Raw genomic sequence first — 15343 nt, 5'->3', positions numbered from 1 at the left:
TAGTGAGATTTTTTTTGTTATAACATTTTATTTTCTTGCATTTTTCCACATATAAACATAGAAAGGACATTTACAGTTCATGGTTCCTGCTTGTTTCATCACATTGAAATTTAACTCACAAAAACATATTATTCACATTATTCGCAATTTTACTCCTCTTTCCTCTAACTCCAATTTCTGTCTTTATCCTTTATAAACATGTTTATATATATCCACATGGTTTAGTAACCGCATTCATATCTGGGGTTTTATCCTTCTCAGGATACTTCGTTATTTTGATGAGGAGCCTCCTCCGATATTTTTATCATATCGACTAATACAGTGGTTCTCAAACTGCTATAAGCACATGAATAAGAACAGCATGCCCCTTTACAGAATAAAATTCCGGATTTTTTGACACCAAAAAAACTTTATTTTAAAAGTTCACTTTCCACTTCACCATGAAAAGATGGCGATTTGCTACACGGAGACACACGGAGAAAATCACTTAGAAAGATGGCGAAAAGTGCACGTTGAATAGGGTGATTCACTTTCTGACCCAAAAAATCACCTTCCAATGAATTCGCTGTGAAACATGGCGAATTGGCCTCATTAAGGGGTGAATTTATGAAGCTTGGAGAAGTGTTATCTATCCCCATAAAGAACGTTATGAGCAAGGTGATAATGGTTCAGCCAATCAGCTCTTACCTGTCAATTTACATATTGTAGCTGATTGGCCAAACCATTATCACCTTGCTCATAACGTTCTTTATGGGGATAGATAACACTTCTCCAAGCTTCATAAATTCACCCCTAAATACTGCCCTATGTGTTTTCTAGAGTGGTGCTCTCTACATTTCCTCCTAATACGATGTGACACCCTCTGTGTACAATACTATTTTATTGCTTGTGTACTTCCCATTCCCTCCCCCTGCCTCCCTCCCCCCCCCCCTCTCCCCCCCCCCCCCCCGCCTTTCCATCTTCTTCTATTTCATATAATTTCCTTGGATTTTATTTGGATGCAGCATACCCTCCAACATTTTAAGGGTAGAAATCGGTACACATTCGAGAAGGGGGCATGGCCTTGGATAAAGTGGGCGTGGCCACACCCCCTTTCCGAATGTTCACTGGGCATTTTTGCACCCCCCACCATCCACATCTACCACACGCACAGCAACACTGCAGGCACTGCTTGCTGGTGGGTGCGTGGGAGGAAGAGAGTGCTTCTTCATCCGGCCGCCAGCTCTTTTAATATAAAGCCTGCCAGCCTGGGATCTTGAAGTTCCTGGAGGGGAGGAGCTGCGCTGCGCTGTAGATAATGGATGGAGTCATACTCGGGAGGCAGGCAAGGTTCCTGGCCGGCACCCGGCCCCTCTATTAAGGTCGCGGGCAGAAGACACGTCACGCCCGCGACCAGACACTTGAGCCCAGGCCCAGTCAGCGTCACAGCCACCCAGCCCCCCTGTGGTCACGGTCGGATGTGACACATCACGCCCACGACCAGAAACCGGCACCCACAGTCACGGAGCGGGAGCAACAGTGGATGCTGTTAAAGCTCTGCTCCTCCTTTCTTTGACCCCAGGAGCCGGACTCCAGAGACAATGGAGACAATGGCAACTCCATTGCCTCTGGCAGACAAATACCGGTACAATCGGTACATCCGTTTTTAGCTGGTACAGACCGTAAAAAAACTGTACTGTACCGGCTAAATCAGTACAGTTGGAGGGTATGATGCAGTATATTTTTACCCCCCTTTATTACTTGTTTCTTTCTGTGCTGTAAAAGGATAGATACTCCCAGTACATGAATGCTGGTCTCATCCCCATGTTAATTCTTATAAAAAAGAAACCTTATTTGCATGTATTTCTTTATATTTCAATCCTTATGCTACTTTCCCCTGACCACATTTCTGTAATTGTCCTTCTCTACCACAAACAAAACTACATAGGATCACACATAAGGACAAGGGACACATCAAACACGGGAGACTCATTGCCTTCTAACCCTTATGATTCATAATTGCCTATAAGTACTGCCATCAAAATGTCATACTGTTCACCTCAAGCTGTTCCATCTGCCTCCTTATTGCCCAGGTGGTGTTATCGTACAGCCGCATCACATTCTCTCTTACACTACGCTATATAATCCCCATTTTTTGTAGAATTTAATAATACCCATTTCTATACCCGGGAGAGTAGCTTTCCTTTCCATATATATAATTCTTAGAATCATAGTTTCCAGTTCCCTTATGGACGGCGATGATCGCTTGATCCAGTGGTATAATATTAGCTTATTGCTACCCCCACAATCACTGTCAGTGTTGGTATAATTTTCCTATTTCCTGGGCCTAAATCCCATCTTTGCATGTAGAACAGAAGGCGTGCCTGTGGGTCTTTGACAAGTCTTAATGAAAACAGGTGGTCTAGTGAGGTTGTGTCTGTGACGGTGATTCTAACAATATCAAGCAATAATACGAGGACTGCAGTATCCTAACATTTATGAAAATACATAATGTGAATGTGTTAGGAATATCACAATGATTTGTAAGTAATGCATCACGATCGCCATTAATCAATTTCTGATTCTTTCATTAAGCTAAACTACGAAAACTGCGTATTTAAATGACGTACAAGATGATCGCGAGGCATTAGCAACATAGATGTGCAAACTCAACTTCCACAAGCTGTATATTACACATCTCAGTACTGGCACCAGCAGAACAGCTGTATATTACACATCTCCGTACCCGAACCAGCAGAACAGCTGTATATTACACATCTCAGTACCGGCACCAGCAGAACAGCTGTATATTACAGAGCTCAGTACCAGCACCAGTAGAACAGCTGTATATTACACATCTCAGTACCGGAACCAGCAGAACACATCTCCGTACCGGCACCAGCAGAACTGCTGTATATTACACATCTCCGTACCGGCACCAGCAAAACAGCTGTATATTACACATCTCAGTACCGGCACCAGCAAAACAGCTGTATATTACACATCTCAGTACCGGAACCAGCAGAACAGCTGTATATTACACATCTCCGTACCGGCACCAGCAGACCAGCTGTATATTACACATCTAGTACCAGAACCAGCAGAACAGCTGTATATTACACATCTCAGTACCAGCACCAGTAGAACAGCTGTATATTACACAACTCCGTTCCGGCACCAGCAGAACAGCTGTATATTACAGAGCTCAGTACCGGCACCAGCAGTACAGCTGTATATTACACATCTCCGTACCGGCACCAGTAGTACAGCTGTATATTACACATCTCCGTACCGGCACCAGCAGAACAGCTGTATATTACACATCTCAGTACCAGCACCAGCAGAAGAGCTGTATATTACAGATCTCAGTACCGACACCAGTAGAACAGCTGTATATTACAGAGCTCAGTACCGGCACCAGCAGTACAGCTGTATATAACACATCTCAGTACCGGCACCAGTAGAACAGCTGTATATTACACATCTCCGTACCGGCACCAGCAGAACAGCTGTATATTACACATTTCCGTGCTGGCACCAGCAGAACAGCTGTATATTACAGAGCTCAGTAACAGCACCAGTAGTACAGCTGTATATTACAGAGCTCAGTACCAGCACCAGCAGAACAGCTGTATATTACACATCTCCTTACCGGCACCAGTAGAACAGCTGTATATTACAGAGCTCAGTACCAGCACCAGCAGAACAGCTATATATTACAGATCTCAGTACCAGTACCAGCAGAACAGCTATATATTACAGAGCTCAGTACCGGCACCAGTAGAACAGCTGTATATTACACATCTCAGTACCGGAACCAGCAGAACAGCTGTATATTACACATCTCCGTACCGGCACCAGCAGAACAGCTGTATATTACAGAGATCAGTACCGGCACCAGTAGAACAGCTGTATATTACACATCTCCATACCGGCACCAGTAGAACAGCTGTATATTACAGAGCTCAGTACCAGCACCAGTAATACAGCTGTATATAACACATCTCAGTACCGGCACCAGCAGAACAGCTGTATATTACAGAGCTTAGTACCAGCACCAGCAGAACAGCTGTATATTACAGAGCTCAGTACCGGCACTAGCAGAACAGCTGTATATTACAGAGCTCAGTACCGGCACTAGCAGAACAGCTGTATATTACAGAGCTCAGTAACGGCACTAGCAGAACAGCTGTATATTACAGAGCTCAGTACGGGCACCAGCAGAACAGCTGTATATTACAGAGCTCAGTACCGGCATCAGCTGAACAGCTGTATATTCTACAGCTCAGTACCTGCACCAGCAGAACAGCTGTATATTACAGAGCTCAGCACCGGCACCAGCAGAACAGTTGTATATTACAGAGATCAGTACTGGCACCAGCAGATCAGCTGTATATTACAGAGCTGAGTACCAGCATCAGCAGAACAGCTATATATTACAGAGCTCAGTACCGGCACCAGTAGAACAGCTGTATATTACAGAGCTCAGTACCGGCACCAGCAGAACAGCTATATATTACAGTGCTCAGTACCGGCACCAGCAGAACAGCTGTATATTACAGAGCTCAGTACCGGCACCAGCAGAACAGCTGTATATTACAGAGCTCAATACCGGCATCAGCTGAACAGCTGTACATTCTACAGCTCAGTACCTGCACCAGCAGAACAGCTGTATATTACAGAGCTCAGCACCGGCACCAGCAGAACAGCTGTATATTACAGAGATCAGTACCGGCACCAGCAGATCAGCTGTATATTACAGAGCTGAGTACCAGCATCAGCAGAACAGCTATATATTACAGAGCTCAGTACCGGCACCAGCAGAACAGCTATATATTACAGTGCTCAGTACCGGCACCAGCAGAACAGCTGTATATTACAGAGCTCAGTACCGGCACCAGCAGAACAGCTGTATATTACAGAGCTAAGTACCGGCACCAGCAGTACAGCTGTATTTTACAGAGCTCAGCGCCGGCACCAGCAGAACAGCTGTATATTACAGAGATCAGTACCGGCACCAGCAGATCAGCTGTATATTACAGAGCTCAGTACCAGCACCAGCAGAACAGCTGTATATTACAGAGCTCAGTACCAGCAGAACAGCTGTATATTACAGAGCTCAGTACCAGCATCAGCAGAACAGCTGTATATTACAGAGCTCAGTACCAGCACCAGCAGTACAGCTGTATATTACAGAGCTCAGTACTGGCACCAGCAGAACAGCTATATATTACAGATCTCATTACTGGCACCAGCAGAACAGCTATATATTACAGAGCTCAGTACCAGCATCAGCAGAACAGCTGTATATTACAGAACATAGTACCGGCACCAGCAGAACAGCTGTATATTACAGAGCTCAGTACTGGCACCAGCAGAACATCTGTATATTACAGAGCTCAGTACCAGCACCAGCAGAACAGCTATATATTACAGAGCTCATTACTGGCACCAGCAGAACAGCTATATATTACAGAGCTCAGTACCAGCACCAGCAGTACAGCTGTATATTACAGAGCTCAGTACTGGCATCAGCTGAACAGCTGTATATTCTACAGCTCAGTACCTGCACCAGCAGAACAGCTGTATATTACAGAGCTCAGCACCGGCACCAGCAGAACAGTTGTATATTACAGAGATCAGTACCGGCACCAGCAGATCAGCTGTATATTACAGAGCTGAGTATCAGCATCAGCAGAACAGCTATATATTACAGAGCTCAGTACCGGCACCAGCAGAACAGCTATATATTACAGTGCTCAGTACCGGCACCAGCAGAACAGCTGTATATTACAGAGCTCAGCACCGGCACCAGCAGAACAGCTGTATATTACAGAGCTCAGTACCGGCATCAGCTGAACAGCTGTATATTCTACAGCTCAGTACCTGCACCAGCAGAACAGCTGTATATTACAGAGCTCAGCACCGGCACCAGCAGAACAGTTGTATATTACAGAGATCAGTACCGGCACCAGCAGATCAGCTGTATATTACAGAGCTGAGTACCAGCATCAGCAGAACAGCTATATATTACAGTGCTCAGTACCGGCACCAGCAGAACAGCTGTATATTACAGAGCTCAGTACCGGCACCAGCAGAACAGCTGTATATTACAGAGCTCAGTACCGGCACCAGCAGTACAGCTGTATTTTACAGAGCTCAGCGCCGGCACCAGCAGAACAGCTGTATATTACAGAGATCAGTACCGGCACCAGCAGATCAGCTGTATATTACAGAGCTCAGAACCAGCACCAGCAGAACAGCTGTATATTACAGAGCTCAGTACCAGCAGAACAGCTGTATATTACAGAGCTCAGTACCAGCATCAGCAGAACAGCTGTATATTACAGAGCTCAGTACCAGCACCAGCAGTACAGCTGTATATTACAGAGCTCAGTACTGGCACCAGCAGAACAGCTATATATTACAGATCTCATTACTGGCACCAGCAGAACAGCTGTATATTACAGAGCTCAGTACCAGCACCAGCAGAACAGCTGTATATTACAGAGCTCAGTGCCGGCACCAGCAGAACAGCTATATATTACAGATCTCCTTACTGGCACCAGCAGAACAGCTGTATATTACAGAGCTCAGTACCAGCATCAGCAGAACAGCTGTATAATACAGAGCATAGTACCGGCACCAGCAGAACAGCTGTATATTACAGAGCTCAGTACTGGCACCAGCAGAACATCTGTATATTACAGAGCTCAGTACCAGCACCAGCAGAACAGCTATATATTACAGAGCTCATTACTGGCACCAGCAGAACAGCTGTATATTACAGAGCTCAGTACCAGCACCAGCAGAATAGCTGTATATTACAGAGGTCAGTACCAGCACCAGCAGAACAGCTGTATATTACAGAGATCAGTACTAGCACCAGCAGAACAGCTGTATATTACAGAGCTCAGTGCCGGCACCAGCAGAACAGCTGTATATTACAGAGCTCAGTACCAGCAGCCCCATCGCCACTGTATGTTGTTATATTGCAGCTCTAGTTCCTAACAGACATTTCATCCCAGGGAAAAAGTGCCCCAAAATCCACTTGTCAGACCCAGGGGCGAATTTAGGGGTCAGGCCTCCCCTAGGCACAACATTTTTGTGCCCCCCCCCCCCTCCCCCTATTTTAATGTAATCATATATGTATATACATTGTTATTTATATATAATTCATAAAAATTTAACTGTAGCCCACCTTAATATTTTTTTAAGCACTCTGGGCTGCTCACTGTACGGAGGACCCGGAGGGAGGGAGGTACTTATTAGTACAGTGATTAGCACAGTGTCTCCGTCAGTCTCTCTCCGGCTCACACACTGTAGCCAATGGGCGGGAGCCAGCAGCAGTGAGCCTGAGCCATTTCTGGACGCGCAGGGGGACAGTCGGACCCAGCCACTAAGCGGTGATGTAATGTGCATGGCAGAGTGGGTGGGCAGTGGCGGGTGATGAGCGGCGCTGCCGCCTACATATGATAATTCATGTCTGCGGCAGTGGCACTCGTCACTCGCCGCTGCCCATCCACTGTGTCATTTAACAGAATGTCAGCCTGCCTGCCGCCCTTAATTGGTGCCGCCCTGAGGCCGGTGCCTCACGGGCCTAGGCACAAATCCGGCCCTGGTCAGACCACTCCAGACTATTAGGTCTGATTTATAAAAAACACTTCTCACACTAGGAAAAATTTGTATCCATTGCATGCATATTGTGGTGTTACAAGTTACCTTAATTATATATGAAATATGCTGCATTCAGGCCCTCAGAGTGACTCAAGGGATTAATAAGTATTGTCTTCCTAGTAACACTACCCGCATTCACAGCATTTTTAGTTTCTCTTCTGTGTGTAGGATGTAGGACAACATTTATATGGTTTCTCTCCTGTGTGACTCCTCTGATGTTGGACAAGATGTGACTTCCGGGAAAAACATTTGCTGCATTCAGAACATTTATATGGCTTCTCTCCTGTGTGACTCCTCTGATGTATAACAAGATGTGACTTATTGGAAAAACATTTTCTGCATTCAGAACATTTATATGGCTTCTCTCCTGTGTGACTCCTCTGATGTGTGACAAGGTTTGACTTATTGGAAAAACCTTTGCTGCATTCAGAACATTTATATGGCTTCTCTCCTGTGTGACTCCTCTGATGTAGGACAAGAAGTGACATATTGGAAAAACCTTTGCTGCATTCAGAACATTTATATGGTTTCTCTCCTGTATGATGCCTCTGATGTAGGACAAGATATGACTTATTGGAAAAACATTTGCTGCATTCAGAACATTTATATGGCTTCTCTCCTGTGTGACTCCTCTGATGTAGGACAAGATGTGAATTCTGGGGAAAACATTTGCTGCATTCAGAACATTTATATGGCTTCTCTCCTGTGTGACTCATCTGATGTCGGACAAGATGTGACTTATGGGAAAAACATTTGCTGCACTCAGAACATTTATATGGCTTCTCTCCTGTGTGACTCCTCTGATGTATGAGAAGATGTGATTTACATGTAAAGCCTTTGTCACACTCAGAGCACACATGTGGTTTCTCTCCTGTGTGACTCCTCTGATGTATAACAAGCTGTGACTTATCAGAAAAACATTTGCTGCATTCAGAACATTTATATGGTTTCTCTCCTGTGTGACTCCTCTGATGTATGAGAAGCTGTGATTTACATGTAAAGCCTTTGTCACACTCAGAGCACACATGTGGTTTCTCTCCTGTGTGACTCCTCTGATGCCTGAGAAGCTGTGATTCATATGTAAAGCCTTTGTCACACTCAGAGCACACATGTGGTTTCTCTCCTCTGAGGCTCATCATGTATGAAGTGAGAAATAAATTAGTTGCTGAAGGTTTCTTCTATCCAGAAAATAAAATTGCTTTTGTTCCTCCTCCTGAGGTGTAAGGAGATATGATGTATTTAGTTGGCTTGATCGGAGAACAATGTCCCTTTCCACGTCGTCTTAGTTAGAATCCTGCTCCTTATATGTCCTGTAAGAAACATAATATATAAAAGCATAATGGTTACCAGGATAACATTACTTTTATTATATAAGACGTATTTATACACAATAACAAGTATCAGTCACTGATTATATATTCATGTACAGATGTGTCCACATACATCCAGCCTCCTTGTGCGTTAAACAGTCCTTCTAGTCCTGCCATGCTATAGCAGGATTGTAAGAGCCGAGCATCTTTTGATTAAATTCTTTGCAAAGCGCTAGGGGCATGATCTTGGCAGCGTGGGAGTAGAACAGGACTGGCCAACCTGTGGCTCTCCAGATGTTGTGAAACTACAAATCCCAGCATGCCCTGCAACAGTTTTGCTATAAGTGAGTGTTAAAACTGGGGCAAGGCATGCTGGGATTTGTAGTTTCACCACATCTGGAGAGCCACAGGTTGGCCTGTCCTGGAGTAGAAGCAAGAGCTCCCTGGCTGATATTCCCTTCCTGATAGCTGCAGGGCGGGAAGCACCGGCAGACATCGACGTGAGGGTAAAGCAGACCTGCACCCGCTGCTGTGCAAGGGAGCAGAGGGCCCAGTGGTCATATGTGAGGCTGCATGAGCACATTGCTTACCAGCCACCAGGAACCTTAATTCTGTAAGGAGCTAGGTAGTCGTGCCAGCAGGAGACAGCGTTAGACGCCTGGAAGTAGTGGGCTGTTGTAGTCCGCAGGAGAAGGTGTTATTACCAAGAGGCTGCTGCGGGGCATAAGTTGCGTCTTTACCTGAACCTTTATTCTTAAACTGCATAGTCAGTGATTATTGTCAGCGGATAAAATCAGTTAAGTGTTGGCTCAGTTACCGGAGTGCTATAGGGCTCTGTGTTGTACCATCTGGACAGAGTGGGACATTGTATTTGTTGCCAAGGGAGATTGCCAGCGAGATTGTGCTGGCTCCTGAAGCCCTTCGTGGATCTAAACTGTAGAATTCAGCTTGCCATTAAAATATAACTGCAGAAAGCAACTGTAGCATCATTGTGGAGTGACATAGACTAAGATAGCCAAGTCCCCTGGTACAGAAATGTAATACTGACATTGTGTGTGTGTATGGAGACACCAGCACCGCACTTGGCAGTTATACTGGGGAAAATCTGCAATAGCACAGCTGCAGCCCAGCTAGAAAGATATGCCTGCGCACAAGCCAGAAACAATTCACAAACACCCCACCACATACCACCCCCTCCAAGGGCAATAGCCCACCGAGGACCCCTGAAATTACACTTCAGCAGGTTCTAGAGGCCATAAACAGCAGCAAGGAATGCTTAACCACAAAAAACAGGATTTTAATTACCTACCGGTAAATCCTTTTCTCGTAGTCCATATGGGATACAGGGGTCTCAATATGCTGGGGAATAGAGGGTCCTCCGCACGAGACAGGCGCATATAAAATCTTTAGCACAGTGTACTGGCTCCTCCCATCTACGTTCCCAACCACAAGCCAGTTAAGGGAAAACTGTGCCCAAAGTAGGATGGATATACTTGAGAGAAGAATATGAAAAGCGATATGTGGTGATCTTCATACCAGCACACGTCAACAGTAATCAGGAGAACTGGAAGCATGTTTTTTTTTTAACGGTAGTTACAACTGGTGACAAGAAAGGTTACCAACACAACTTCAACCAGATAACTGAGAACATGTTGCAGAAAAGACTCTGCACCGAGGCGGGAGCACCCAGTATCCCATATGGACTACGAGAAAGGGATTTACCGGTAGGTCATTAAAATTGTATTTTCTCTATCACCCATACTGGGGTCTCAATATGATAGGAATGTCCCAGAAATACCAGAATGGATAGGAACATGTGGAGACTTCTGTAGCACCACCTGCCCAAACTGGGTATCTTCTTCGGCCAGAGCGTCAAACTAGTAGAACTTTACAAATGTATGTTGGCCTGACCACATCACAGCTCTGCAAAGTTACAAAGCAGAGACACCCCAGGCAGCTGCCCAGATTAACCCCACCGCTCTTGTTGAATGGGCATCACGGAAGCAGGAAGTGTGTAATCTGCTGACACATAAGCTTGTTGAATCGTTGTTTGTATCTAATGAGCAATGGACAGCTTAGAATATAACTTTTTTTTTTTTTTTTTATATCAACTTTTTTATTAAGTCAAAGCTTCATTGCATAACAAGATACATTGCTGAGCATTCAGGCATTTGAATCAAATACAATATATATTCAAGTATATGAGATTAGATTGGGTTACATTTTAGACATAAGATTCCGTATTATTAGAACATGTGTACAGTATGTCTATCTTAACAGAAGAGAAGAACACTTTATTCTAGGATTAGCGGAGGATCATTAAGTAGCATTCGTTCTTCATACCAGCGAGTACTTTGGAAACATTGACGAAGAGTTTGCTTGGTTGACATGGGTAAAGTTTCCATGTAGCTGTTCCAGGTGGCGAAGAACTGTTTGGTACGTGAGTCCTTTTGGAGGGAGGCCTCCAACCAATCCATGTGAAAAATGAAAAACAATTTATCTTTGAACATTGCCAGGGCTGGAGGGGAGGTTTGGATCCATACTTGAAGGATCGTTTTGCGGGCAGCCGATGAGATCGCCAGCATTAATTTTTTGATGGGTTTAGGGACTCTAATTTCCTCTGGTAGGATGCCAAATATGGCCCATTCCGGGGTGAGTGGGGTGTAATTAACCAAGTTTTCATTGGCAAAGTCACGAACATCTGTCCAGAATTTTTTAACTGACGGGCAGGCCCAAAAACAGTGATATAGGTCTGCTTGAGGGTTATTACATTTAGGGCATCTTGGGGATTCTAGAATTTGCATCTGGTATCCTCGTGAGGGAGAGATATATGATCTGTGGAAAATGTTTAGATACATTTCCGAGAATTTGGCCATTGGGAATATCGTTATTGAGGTCTGTAGGGTCTTTAACAAAGTGTCTGTTGTTAGGGAGGGGAAGTGTTCTAGCCATTGGTTAAGGCCTGTGCGCTGTGAAGTGTAATCCAAAGGTTTTCGGAGAAATTTATAGTAAGTGGAGATCGCTTTTTTAGGTAGGGGGGGAGCCAAGAGTACATTGTCAAGATCATTATTCCAATCTTTTTCCGGGATGAGTTTTGAGATTTTGTCGGCGTATGATTGGGCTTGGATAAAATTTAAGTTGAGGGTGGTTATGATTGGGTAATCTCTTGAGGCTTCCATGAAAGTGAGTGGTTTGTGAGTGTGGGTGTCTATTAGTTGTCCTACTCTATGAAGTCCTGCATTATTCCAGCTCGTGAAGAGGGGTGGGGCATTACCATCGTGGAATTGAGGGTTTCGTAAGAAAGGCAAATGTATGGAGTGGTTTGGGTTCAATTTAAAAGTGTGGCGCAGGGTCAGCCACAATTTACGGACAGACATTAAGAGGGGGTTGAGGTGTATTTCTGGGGGGATGTCTCTGTCTTCTAGGTGTAAAAAGGCGGTTAGGGAAGTATGGGGTAGGAAATTTTGTTCTAGGGTGGTGTTGGCATATGTATTATTTATAAGTAACCAGTCTTTGAGGTATCTAAATACCGCCGCTTGGTTGTATACCACTATATCTGGGAAATTGATGCCGCCATTCCATTTGGGTTGAGTTAATTTTATCATTCCTATCCTTGCTCTCCCCTTGTTCCAAATAAAAGTTCGGAATAATTTCGTGATAGTGAGGGTATCAGATTTGGTAAGTAGAAGGGGCAAAACTTGAATTTGGTATAAGAGTTTAGGGAAATATATCATTCGCAGGAGGTTCGCCCTTCCCAAGTAGGACAGCTGGAGATGGCCCATTCCATTTAGGTCTCTTGCTAGATTTTTGATAGTTTTGCTTATGTTATAGGTATATAGGTTTTGTATATTTTTGGGCAGGGTTATGCCTAGATAAGTCAGGCGGCCCTTAGCCCATCTCATGGGTAGCTGTGCAGCCCACTTGGGGCGCGTGAACCCCTGCTTTAGATATAGAATTTCTGACTTTTCCAGATTAATCTGGAAGCCAGATAGTCGGCCTGAACTGTGTAGTAGGTCTAATAGTGGGCGTAAAGAGGTTTTGGGATTTGCTATGTAGATTAAGACGTCGTCCGCGAATGCGGTTGTTTTGATTTCCATATCGCCTACTCGTATTCCCTGTAGGGTGGGCCAGGAGTCGATTAATCTGAGTATGGGGTCTAGGGAGAGATTAAACAGAATTGGGGAGAGAGGGCATCCCTGCCTAGTTCCTCTGTGCATCTGGATAGGTGTGCTTTTGGTTCCGTTAATAAGTAGGGAGGTGTTAGGAGTGTCATAGAAGAATTTAACCAAGTTTATGAAATGGGGTCCAAATGAGTATGCTGATAGTGTTAGGAATAAGAAGGGCCATGAAACGGTATCAAATGCTTTGTGAGCATCTAAACTCAATAACATATGTGGGGCATTGGGGTGGAGATTAGAAGTAATTACCGAGGCAATAGCAGTGCGTATACCCTTGACGGATTGTCGTCCCGCGACAAATCCCATTTGGGTGGGTGAGATGATTTCCGAGAAGAAGGATTGTATTCTAGTGGCCATGATTTTAGATAGGAGCTTAAAATCCACATTTAAAAGGGTAATGGGGCGATATGAGTCCAGCTTCGTGGAGTCACGTCCGGGCTTGAGGATTAAGGTTGTGTACGCTGCGTTGAATGTGGGGTAGGGGGGTTGGGACTTATGGATAGTCTGGAATATTTCTAACAATGCCGGGATGATGTCTGGTTGCAGTATTTTGTAATATTCCCCGGAAAATCCGTCCGGCCCCGGGGATTTATTTGTTTGAAGGGACGAAATGGCCTGAGCCACCTCCTCAGCTGTAATGTCTTTGTCTAGCATTTCTATTTGGGATTGGGAGAGGGATGGTAGTCTAGAGTTTCTAAGTAGTTGGTCCATTTGTGTATAATCTGGTGGGTCAGCCGAGTACAGCGTGGTGTAAAAGTTTTGGAATGCATTGACTATGTCATGCGTCTTTGTCAAAGGTGGGGAGTCACTAGTTTGTTTTATGGATGTGATGTGGCTTCTGCGGTGAAAGGGTTTAGTTAAATTTGCTAACAGGCGTCCGGTGCGATTCCCCCATCTATAATACCTATTCTTCGTGAAATCAAGGTGTCTTTGAGCTTGTGAAAGCAGGAAGTCTTCAAGAAGGTGTTTCGCCTGCTGGTAAACTGTATGGTTATCATCGGTGGGGTTAGAAATATAGGCATTGAGGCAGGAGTTCATATTGGTATAAAGGGAGTCGTATTGTATTCTGGAGGCTTTGTTTCGTTTGGCCACATATGCTATTATGTGTCCCCTCATTACGGATTTTGCAGCTTCCCAAAATAATACTGGCGTGTCCCAGTGTTCTATGTTGGTGTCTACATAATCTAGCCAGTGGTGTTTTAGGTATTGGCGAAAGTTTTCTGAGTGAAATAAATAGGAGGGGAATCTCCAAGATCTGTGTGACGGGTCCGTGGTAGATATGTTGAGGGATATGGTTATGGGAGCGTGATCCGAGATTAGTATGTCTCCTATGTTAGCTGAGGTGACAGAAGAGATAAGGTGGTCCGCTACTAGGATGTAGTCTATCCGTGAGAGTGAGTGATGGACTCCAGAGTGGAATGTGTACGATTTGTCCGTAGGGTGGAATAGTCTCCATGCATCTGTCACGTGTGTTTGGGCCGAGAATGTGTTGAATGCTGTCCAAATGTTGGAAGAGGTAGTTCGCGGGGGAGGTAGTTTATCCAATGTGGGGTCTTTGACTACATTAAAATCTCCTCCTATAATTAACGAGGAGTGTGATCGTTGTGCTAGTAGTTGGGAGATTTGGCATAGGAAATCTGAGGTCTGGGTGTTGGGGGCGTATATATTTAAGATAGTGTATGGCGAGTCCCCTATCCGGACATCTAATAGTAGGAATCTGCCCTCAGGGTCTAAAATTGAGTCTGTAATGGAATAAACCAATTTTTTGGAAAAAAGTATGGCTACTCCTCTTGTTTTGGTGACATAAGGGGCGGATATGCACTCTGCAATCCATGGTGCTCTGAGTGTTGAGTCCTCACCAGCCTTCCAGTGGGTCTCTTGTAATAAGGTAATATCTGGGTCGTGGTGTTTTATGTGAGTTATTATTCTTCTCCTTTTGATTGGAGAATTTAGGCCGCACACATTCCAAGATAATACGTTAATAGATTGTGGGGGGGGGTGAGTATGGTAGGGTCGTGGGGATGTGCGGTGTCATCCTACTCCAGCCCTGGCAAAGATACTAGAACAGAGATTAAACATACAAGACGGTCCTCCATCCCAGCGAGTGTGGGACCGTGTCTTGGTAAGTGATAAATCCCATATCAAGTAGGTTAAGCATGCCTGGTGTGGCAATATATTTCGAACATTAATAACTAAAAG

The 15343-nt window shown here is 44.7% G+C and overlaps 1 protein-coding gene across 1 annotated transcript in view; it reads right to left on the bottom strand.

The window, feature by feature from the left end:
• The window catches only part of LOC146075946 (uncharacterized), an 83237-nt gene that overhangs the window by 36156 nt on the left and 31738 nt on the right, over positions 1-15343 (bottom strand). Inside the window, exon 4 of the mRNA XM_083185655.1 lies at positions 7881-8966. Within this exon, the coding sequence (XP_083041781.1) occupies positions 7881-8795 (915 nt within the window). The 5' untranslated portion in view covers positions 8796-8966. The remainder of the gene's footprint in view (positions 1-7880; positions 8967-15343) is intronic.

Source organism: Crinia signifera, chromosome 4 (genome assembly GCF_055691185.1).
Source record: "Crinia signifera chromosome 4, ASM5569118v1, whole genome shotgun sequence".
Lineage (NCBI taxonomy): Eukaryota > Metazoa > Chordata > Amphibia > Anura > Myobatrachidae > Crinia > Crinia signifera.
The sequence above is the reverse complement of the archived record's forward strand: the minus strand, read 5'-3'. Positions and strand labels throughout refer to the sequence as shown.